The following is a 10,184-nucleotide window of genomic DNA, read 5'->3' on the forward strand; positions in this document are numbered from 1 at the left end:
TATCTGCTACAAAGCAGCTGGATGTCCCTTCGGATCATTGCATATTTGGGCCTCACTAGCACGTGGCGGAACAATTACCGTCACTAGCTCATGCTTTATTTTCCAACTCTAACAATATCCTCCCATCCTTTCAAACCACTTAGAAATGTGACCACGTCTCGCAGCATATTTTCGGAATACCAGTGACCCAGCTCTTCATACTCATTCCATTGTACATTGACGCCTATGCCACTCAAGAACTCTGCGGCCAACCTGCCAGTTTCACATGGCACCTTCTCATCTTCTGTTCCATGGCCCATGAAAACCGGTATCGATTGCATCGAAAGCGGCTTATTAGCATCGTCGCCCCCTTCACTACTTGCCTGCAACTCCTCGCGCAGCCATTCAACAGCTCTCTCGAAATTAGTTTCGCCTCCCTCAGCATCTTCTCCATCCCGCTCGAGCATGTCCTCCCGCTCGTCATCCCCCGAACCTTCAAAGGGATCCTCGGCTCCATCTCTCGCATCCTCCGCAGCCTCCGCCATTCCCTTTCGAAACGGCAGATACCCACACATACCCACCGCAGCCCCAAACGCCTCGCCGTCCCACAGAAGCGTCGCAATAAGGCTAGCCGCACAGCCCTGACTGAGCCCCATCAAGACGACGTTCTTCGCTCCCACGACCTCAATCTCTTTCCGTAACAAGTCGTGCAAATATGCGCTTGTCTCGCGCAAACCTGGAATCTGCAAATGCTGCTTAAGCTCTGGCTGAGTTAGAGACCAGTTGTCGAACCACTGGTGCGTGAGGCTGCGCTTGAATACGACGGCTCGACGCAGGGGGGCGGTAGGAAAGACGAATTTTGTATGGGGGAAGTAGTCGCGGAAGGCTTTGGAAGAATCCGAGAGCTCGCTTGAGGTTGAGGAGGTCACTGTTGAGACAGGGGAGACCGGATGCGTGAGAAGTGGTTCGGCGAACTTCTGGGCGGTGGAGCGACGGCCGTGAAGAATTATCAGGGTTGTCTTGTGAGTTTGTGGCGGTGGGAGGGTGAGAGGTGGGGAGTAGACTGGAGATTTTGAGGTCGAGGATGTCATTATGGTGAATTGTGGTTGGAAGATGTTAGAGAAAATGGGACACGCTGGCAATTTCGCAGAAATTGCGGTTCCGCGAGATATTTGGAAGACGAAGCACTCCTGGCTATGAGGGAAAGAGTCAAGAAGCACTGGCGCCTACGCTTAAGTGGGCGGTTAGGTAACCACTTAGCGACGCGATGCACCTGCACAGTCGCACCCAGATTTACCGGGGATGAAATGCCCCATGCGTCATCACAATGTCGTGATTCCTCAGAGCCATTACCATGTTTGTCACCGTGTCGGCCCAGCTACCAGTTAATGTTCTCTTAACTGCAGTGGCGATTCCTACGTTGAAAGACTCTTCATCCTTATACGGCCCATACCCGCCAATCTCGTCGGTGAAGAGTTGGTCTTCGCAGGCCGTACTGTCCACGGATCCGATGAAGGAGCCTTTTATCTCGCGCAGTTGGGAGATGAAGTCCCGGAGTTGTTCAATAACTTCCTTCTTTTGATCATTATCGAGCTTGTCCCAGACGTCATCGAGGCGGTCGCCCTCAATGAATTCCATTACAATTCGCACATGCCCGGTGTCGCTGTCTGTATATGCATTGTAAACTTCAGGTACGGGGATGGTTGTCTTTTCGCGAACTAGTTTCAATGCTTCGGCCTCAGCGAGTCGGACGCAGTCGCCGGTCTTAACGACCGTTCTTTCATCGACTTTGTAGACCGGAACCAAATCTCCAAATCTCTGGGCTTGGGCCAGTTCATCAGGTGTAATCACCCTTCCGTCCATGACGACAGAAACAATCTAGATTTTGTCTTAGCAAGAATTAAACTTTCATTAACAAGCGGTTCATGGAGACTCACTAACTCTTCCGGGCTACACCAGATATCTGCTAAGACTTGGTGGTCTCAGTTGGTTGAACTCGAGCCGAAGTTCGCTGAGTAAGCCGGGCACCCAATCAAAACCACCCGTGAGTAAACAACACTATTCCATATATGGGAGCGGGAACGACTCGTGTGCAGGTGGGAGACCCGTAGACGGTTTCGCCACCCAGGCTGTAGATTTCGCCAGGGGCAGACCTTGTAGATGGCTATCGCACTCCTACAACCCTTCTGTCCTCTGGAGATATCTCCGGTTAAGCTGGAACCTCGCCGACCCTCCTTTGTGCGACCAACCCGATTCAGTCTGCAACACTCGACAACCCGCTCCTAGCCCTGAGAAGTCCAATCACGGCCTAGAATTGACTGCAAATCAGGCAGCTTTGTTGTAAGGAAACACCATGCATCTCCTCATAAACGATGTTGGGTTGGCTTAGATGCCTCCATTTCTGGAGAGTTTTGCGTCCGAAAATAGGCGCCTCTAAGCTAACAAATCTTGGCACTGGAGGTTCTCAGATCCCCGACTAATCTATGTTTATTACATAATCGTCGTTAGGTATAAGAAGCTTTTCCCGTCCTGGTTTTATTTTACCTTAAACCTCTAAACCCTCGCCATTGGTTTTCTACCAGCACTTTCTTGCGCACGGTAGAACTATGCCTCTACTACCCTTCTACTGATAGCAACTTCGACTATCGTCAATATTTTCCCTCTATAAAGCAGCCTCCCTGCTTTATTTCACCTGTCTAGTATTTCGATCCTATTATTCGCATTACCTTTCGACGACTTCAGGAACGGCGCTCTTAGAATTTGCCAAAGCTTGATCTCTCTGCGTCCACTCTAGAAGACTACGTAACACCACCAACATTTTGCTTAGATTAACGGACGGCATTACAAATTGTAATTAACCGAACAAGGGCTCAGAGATTGATGCTTATGCGACCTACTTCGCTGCTACTGCTAGGATACCGAGCTCGGTTGCTGCACTGAATGGCTACGAAGCTACGCGCCTTGTCATACAAGGCGTGAATTATGCGAAAGGATAGCTGGAAGGATATGAGACTGCTTGGAGACTCCGGGATGCGTATCAAGTAGTACAGCCTAGCTTCAGACGAGTTGGCATCACCGAACCCCCTCTAGGCTGACGGATACTAGTGGAACATTTGCACCGTTGAAATTGCCCGGACACTTCATGCAGGGGCCGCGGCTGAAGTCGCAGTCGAACCTGAGCAAGTTCAGACCGTATTTCTCAGATGGCCAGCACAATTACTGTGCTGGCGAACACCGGTAGCATGCGATTGCTTTGTTAATACCTTGATCGGAGAATCTGCTTTTTAGCTGCATCTTGTTGGACGTAGTCGTACTTGTGCTACGACAATCTAGATGCTCGAAGCGCGTGGTAAGCAAGGACGATAGATCGTGCCGCGATAATAGGTAGTAAGACGCTTCGTGGATCACTGTATAGGTAGTAGGATTAAGGGTGGGATCGTGTGGCGTTACCGGAGTTGGTGGGTTACTGTGATGGCTCTGGGCAGACTCTGCAGCCAGTTACCTGATTGGATGAGCGATGTGCTCGAGCCCGAACCAATAGCGGCGGGACCCAGTGGCACGGATGTATCTAACTTAAGAGAATCTGCTCACTTCTTTCAAATACCCTCTCCACCTCCCCCCGCCTCTCTCGATCGCCGACTACAGTTCCCTTCGGATCTGAGTCCGGGCCTTGCGGACTCATTCCCGTAGCCCTCTGTCGAGATTTTTGCCACCTGCTTCCACCCAAACGTCCCCCGGAAAATGCACAACCTATTCTCCTTCTTAAAAAATCCTAGTCCTCTGGACCTACTATCGGCTATTTTCTAGATACAGCCTTGCATAGGCAAACTATTACTCCAACAACTCTAAAGCTTCGTCCGCTAGGCATATATAGTAAGAGTTAGGAAAGGATTTATAATATAACTGCTAGCAAGTACGCAAAGGGAAATCAAATCCTATTATCGTGCCATCCTGCTCCTCTAGATGATCATGCGCACCGGCCATGTACACTACTTATGCAGGATACCACAGTAACCTGAAGTGAACCACTAGAAAAGCTCCAGTCTTGTAGTTCATCCGACCACGACTAGTCCGCTCGCTCCGAACTCCCCTGCGAACAACAGCGAACTCTTCCCTGATACATATCAGAAGAAGGAACCCTTCGGTAGATTTCCTGTTTCGTGCAGTGAGAGGATCTTGCCTCCATCAGTACAGAGGAGATACTCCTACAGTCGAGCAGTCCCAGGTTCGACAACAGCGCCGCCCAGAAGAATCTAGGGTTGCTGGCTCCATCTAGTTAGAGCCAACTAGTTGGAAGTTTCGCCAAGCCCACAACTTCTAAGGTTACGTGCGGCCTTAAAGTAACCATCAATCTTTCTGTATAACGTGGTTCACAAGCGAGTGTCGCACACAAGCGAGTGTCGCACTTTTTCCAACCTACCAACTTTAAGTAGCGATATCTCCACCAAAACACAATTAAATAAATTTCTATAACTTGGAATCCGATAGAGAAATAGTATCTACAGCCTCTGGGCAGGTTCTTGCATTATGGCCAGGTTTACGACAGACTCCACACATGCGTGCACCTGTTTTACGCCTCTTTGGCTCACTCTCCTCAGCACCCTTATTCTCATCTCCCTCTTTAACAACACCTTTTTGAACCAAAAGTTGGCTAGCTTCCTCGCCTGTTAGAGGTCCTGAATCCTGTAGTTGGGTTCTCTTTGTATGCTATCGCTTTGAAAGGGTCGCATTTGCCTCTTAAAGTAACCTGAGTTCATCCTTAACAAGCATAAGACTGTGGGTATTTGCTACTACCGCTTTTGTTAGCTGGTCGACAGCTGCTAAAATTGGTGTTGGTGAGCTTCCTTGATGCTTAACAATGCAATTTTTAATTAGTGTTGACTATGAAATTGCTTCAGTCACGTTGTGTGGTGTCTGAGAGACCCAAGGGTTAGGTTCACTGTGTGCTGAGCCAGGTGGTGTTTGAGCATTTACACGTACATCTAGCTTTGAGAGGATAGCCTGCAGGTCAAGAGGGGCAAGTCCAGCCCCTCGAAAACAGCTAAGTACATTTTTGAGGGTGAATACCTGCTCGAAGGTAGTGCGGAAGGCTGGAAGGAAGTCATCCTTGGTGATATGCATGATATGGGCCTGAGCAAGCTTTGAGATCTCAGCACCATACGCCTTTTTCAGCGGGCTGAAAATACTGACATCAAGTGGCTGCGTTAGGTGTGAGGAGTGGGAGAGTAGATAGAGCGGAATAATCTTTGCCTCCTTGCAGTACTGGTTGAATTCAGAGCTGAGATGGCTCCCATGCCTATCAAGGATAAGCATGCAATATGCGCCAGCCCGCCGTGCCTCCGTATGGCGATTAAAGTGCTGAATCCAGTCGAGACCCATTAGGTTATCAGTCCAACCATTTTCAGTTGGTTTGATAATCCAGTTGTTGGGAATTTGGTTGTTGGCATACCAGGAAACGATGTGGAACCGGCTTTTTATGCACAGAAAAGGTGGTAGTACAAATCCATCCGCTGCAATGGTGCAAATTGCTGTCGCCCACTCTCGATTACCTGGCTGTACCCTCTTAGCCCTTCCCCTTCGGTCTGAGCATGTAACAACCATAAATGGCTGGATTTGACCCATCATAAAGCCAGTCTCATCGAAGTTGTAGATATCGTGATCGGTAATGCCATATTTCCCAAATATATTAACAACCAGGTGGAACCATGCACTAATAACTTCAGGATCTTCTTGGAGGGCCCTCTGATAGTCGTAGGTACGATGGATACGTGTCTTGAGCTCTGGGCATCGTGCAATGAAGTTGGAAACCCAGTTGACTCTGACGCGTGACGTATCGCATGACTTAAGTAGAAGATCTGCCATTTCTTGAACATTAGCCTTTTGGAGTGGAAACCCTCATGAATCCAGGTCAAGAATATATTCAACAATCACCTCCTCTTCAGCTACAGTGAGTTTTGACTGTGCATTGCGTGTATCCTCTCTCGACTGAGTTCCCTTCATTCTACGAGCAAGTGTTCGTTCGTGGACATTGTAGTTTTTTGCAGCATGGGCGATACTTAGTTTTGGGTTTATTTGAACTGCGGTTTTTGCTAGCTGCATGCGGCGTTCTTTGGAGTAATCAGTTGTCATATTGGATGAGATATCGTGCGTTAAAGTTGGTAGGTTATAGTGAGGAAAAAGTGTGACACTCGCTTGTGTGTGACACTCGCTTGTGAACCACGTTAAATATCTTCTCTTCATCTTCCCGATTTTAGGCCCATACTATTACCATCAAGCGTTTACTTCTATTTGAACCAAGGACCGTACATATCTTGTCCATTCGGCCTATCCAACACCACCCTAACCACTACCAACCTTCCTGGAGGACTGTAGTCGCAAATATGAGACTTCATCTCTCTGTCTTTGGTTTCCTGGCGGCTCAGCTAGCTACGGCCTCTCCGTTGGCTGTTGAGGATAGTTCAGCAGTAGAGCCGCGCGGTGGCTGTCGATACGGCATCGGCGAAGTCTTCACGACAGTTCCTTGCTTTAGCATCAAGGACAATGAATGCCGAGACCCCTACTCCGGACGCTGTCCAGGGGATTACGGCTGCCTCTGCGTGGACTACTCAACCTGCTGTTTTGGGCTAGCTTATGTAGCCCAGCAGCTCCATACCCCTACTGGTACAAGCTGTGTGATGGCTTGCGGGTATTGGAATATTACAGTACGTCCTTCCGTTCCTCTCAAGTCATTCTACGATTATGGTATTGATATAAGTCAGCCACCATGATAGTTTCCTGTTACCCGCAAGCTCGAGCAAGGTCAATGATTGCACAGACAAAAGCACGGATTCGCTCAGGAGCTGATCAGACTATATTTCCCGTGACTAAGAGCCGGTGGAAGGTGGCGGATAATGGATCCGGTTGGTCCAGTGTTGGCGGTGAATAAGAGATGGATTATTAGGTTTAAGTATTTTGAGTTCTTCGAAGTAATTGCTCTCACCATCTTTGCAAAAGTCGCTTCTATCCCTAGACTGCGTGCATGTTACTTTAGAACACCGGCTTCACCCATGCATGTGAGTTGTGGATTACTTTCAAACGGTTATAACGAACCCCCCACACTGAAAAATTAAGAATATCCTGCATGTGATAGCACTATCGGACGAGTCTGTCACGTTAGTACCTCCGAAGGATCTCGTAACTAGCAAAAACTTATTATCCTACTGCCTACGTGTTCCAGTTGCTGAATGTCAGGCTACCCTTCGATGTCTCGGCGCAGAGGGTGTTTCATTGCGCAAGCTAAGTAGAAAATAACACCAACACCTAACTTCTAATCCTTCTTAGCGAAGTTTTCCACGCCGTCCAACTAACCCATTCATCGGCTTGTTGTCCTCTGGATGGTCCTCAGCTTTCCTATCCTCTTCCCAGCACTGCATCCAATAATCCAGCCTTTTTGGAGGTCCGGGTCGGGTTGGATCAGCTCTATGGAAGGCATGGAGCTCGTGTGGGCTATTCTTGAAGTTGGCTGCGTCATACCACTTCGGATCATAGTCGTAGCCGAGCCATTTCACGCGGTATTTGAGCTTTGTCTTGAAGATACGGGCCTCCAGGACTTCCTCAACCTCGTATTCGTCTTCTTCATCCCCTTGGGTGGGAAGAGCTAGGTCAGACTGGGAGTGCGCCGCTAGAGCGCACTCATGTTGAAGTCCAGGCGGCGGCGACTCCTCGCGAAAGTTTGTGCCCTAGAAATTATCATTTTGCTTATTTACCTTAGCTTCTCTAGCGCCTGAAAAAGTTATGTCGTCTGTTTACTCGTTAGAATTTGTGGGTGATTGCTCTACAGATGGTCAATCTCACTAGTGTGCTCCCAATCCTTATTATTGGCTCCCTTACTAAAAGCATCTTTGTTATCGAGACCTTTCTTAGATTCGCCGGACTACAAAGACAGTAGCGTATCATCGTCGCTTTCGTTTTTATCTAACATAGTTTCCGGGATTGGCGAGGAGCTTGAGCTGGCAGAAGCTGGGGCTTTGATTAGAGTAGGACGGGATGTTGACCTCTTTCCTTGATTCTAAATCGTATCACTTTCCTCGACAAATTTATATGTCAGACCTTCTGTCTTCTGTCTCGACAGTCGTCTCCTGCTAACGCATGTCCGCTTGGTTGGTCTAGGTCTCCCTTCGCCCGTTGACCTAGACCTTTTAAGAGTACTCTTAAAATTGACACAGTAGACATCTTCAAGATGAAACTGGAGCTCCCGCAATGACGTAAATGACTCTCTACAATAGAGCTTACTTAGAGGGCATTCCAGCGCCTTAGAATCTTTAGAATGCTGATTGTAGATGTAGTCTTTCTATTCAGCTATCTTAAGGAACTGCCGCATTCGCATTTCGGAGGTTAGGGACTTATCGCCTAAGGCAGTGTTTAGTTTCGAAATTAAGGATCTCTCGCACGGGCTAGAGGGTAGGTATAATAGGCGAAATTTTAGGCGCGCTGTTTAGGATAGACTGTTTAGTTTAATTTTCTATTATCTTTTGTAAGCCTCTTATCGAGGGCTAGTTTCTAGTAGGGTAGCTAAGAGGCTTACTGCTTAGTGCTACGACAATAGGAAACTATAGTCCTGCAGCAGCTCCTGCAGCTGCGCACCTACAAGAGCCTATTATACGCGATTTTCGAGCTTCCTAGAACTAGAACTAATTTTCTATCTAGGTATAGTGGAGAAACTCCTAGACTCCTTTTGCCGATATGCTGTAGTTGCTTGCACATGTCGTTCGCTTTTCTCTGAGCAGATCTCGTAAGTTCTCGGCAATCTAATTTTTGGTATGTGCAGCATCGCGCATCGGAGATGATGAGTTCGCCACCCGTTATAAGGAACCCAACAGAGAGATTGATAAGGTAATCGTGAAACTCTAAACGCCTCCTGCCTAGATTACCATGCGAAGGAAAAGAAACGTGTACCTACATTGACTACAAAGTGACATTGGAAACGTGCACAAACAAGGCTAAGCATCTAAGCATGTCGTTTCTAAGAGGACATATGGTAGGGAACTTCATCCAAAGGAAAAAAAAAAGTGTACTTACATTGAGTATAAGGTGAGACTCGAAACGTGCACAAACAGGTGTACCAAGTCTTTTTTAAGAGGGGATATGGGACGGAGACAAACAACTTACCCCTTCAATATCCTTGCGGACATCGGCAGCACTGGCGTACGTCGTTCGCCAACACCTTGTAATAATCACTCCGACAGGCCCAAGAGTTTCTGTCTCTGGGAAGTCGCCGGCCTTGATCGAGGCTTGACTTTTTTTTTTTTCCAATTTCCTGACTCCAAGAGGTCCTGATAAGGGAAAGCACCTGTCATTATATGGTAGAGAACTGAGAGCAAAGAGGTCGGCGCGGACGGATTCCCTTGGCCCCAGATATCGGTGGCTGACGTTTACGACAACAAGCAGAGGAGACCCATCCAGGGACGAGCTGCCAAAGTCGGCCAACTTTGCATCGAGCTTATCCGTCAAGAGCACGTTATGAAGCGTTAGATCACCGTGGATGACGTTCGAGTTATGAGCATAACAGAGGGCGTCTCTAATCTGATAGACCCACCGTAGTTCTTGCTCAAACGCTCGTCCCTGGATGCTCGCCAAGGTAGGCAGAGAGATTCCATTTTGGGGCATACTCGAGGCGGATGCCAAAGTCGTAGGGCCCGTGATATTTCAGTAGCCCATCGTGTCCACCGCGTTGCTGGAACCGCTCGTGAATGGCCTTCTCAACGGCAATCATCCTCTCGTTGTCTTCATCGTGGGCGGTTTTTATGGCCGTCTGTGACGCGCTGTCTAGGTACATTATTCACGGATTTAATGCATACAATAGATAGACTCAGAAACAAATCAAGCATCTCGATGAAATGTACTATACTGCTTCAAATCAACCAGCTTCCCAGCGCTCTGCTGCCTCGCCTTTGTTGCCAGCGCAACAGGTCGAGGCCTTCTACGACACAGGCAATCTGGTCATTCCTCTGTCCGTAGAACGACCGTCGATATATGCTGGTTCTCGTCTTCATATGTGCAATTAAGACCCTCTCCCTTCTAATGCGTGGGTGGCCTCTAAAAGCTGGTTTGGCCTCGCTGCTCATTACTCCTTCCTGTCCGTTTTCTTTCTTTCTTCCTAGGTCTGTTATTACTTTTTCTCTTTCTTTTCTCTTTCTTTTCTCTTTCTTTTCTCTTTCTTTTCTCTT

The 10,184-nt window shown here is 48.1% G+C and overlaps 2 protein-coding genes across 2 annotated transcripts; both read right to left on the minus strand.

Moving 5' to 3' along the window:
* Nucleotides 1-95: 95 nt before the first annotated feature.
* EI97DRAFT_501436 (alpha/beta-hydrolase) lies at nt 96-1,936 on the minus strand (the record flags this gene model as incomplete). Its single annotated transcript, XM_033802703.1, has 3 exons — nt 1,917-1,936; nt 1,277-1,857; nt 96-1,173 (listed from the first exon to the last, which is right to left on the minus strand). The coding sequence occupies exons 2-3, from the start codon at nt 1,840-1,842 to the stop codon at nt 96-98; spliced, it is 1,644 nt and encodes a 547-aa protein (XP_033653697.1). The 5' UTR covers nt 1,843-1,857; nt 1,917-1,936.
* A 6,745-nt stretch (nt 1,937-8,681) lies between these two features.
* On the minus strand, nt 8,682-9,793 carry EI97DRAFT_450493 (uncharacterized protein; the record flags this gene model as incomplete). Its single annotated transcript, XM_033800287.1, has 4 exons — nt 8,682-8,765; nt 9,127-9,290; nt 9,330-9,586; nt 9,627-9,793. The coding sequence occupies 4 exons, from the start codon at nt 9,791-9,793 to the stop codon at nt 8,682-8,684; spliced, it is 672 nt and encodes a 223-aa protein (XP_033653698.1).
* Nucleotides 9,794-10,184: the final 391 nt, after the last annotated feature.

This window comes from Westerdykella ornata, assembly GCF_010094085.1.
Source record: "Westerdykella ornata strain CBS 379.55 unplaced genomic scaffold EI97scaffold_11, whole genome shotgun sequence".
NCBI classification, from domain to species: Eukaryota; Fungi; Ascomycota; class Dothideomycetes; order Pleosporales; family Sporormiaceae; genus Westerdykella; species Westerdykella ornata.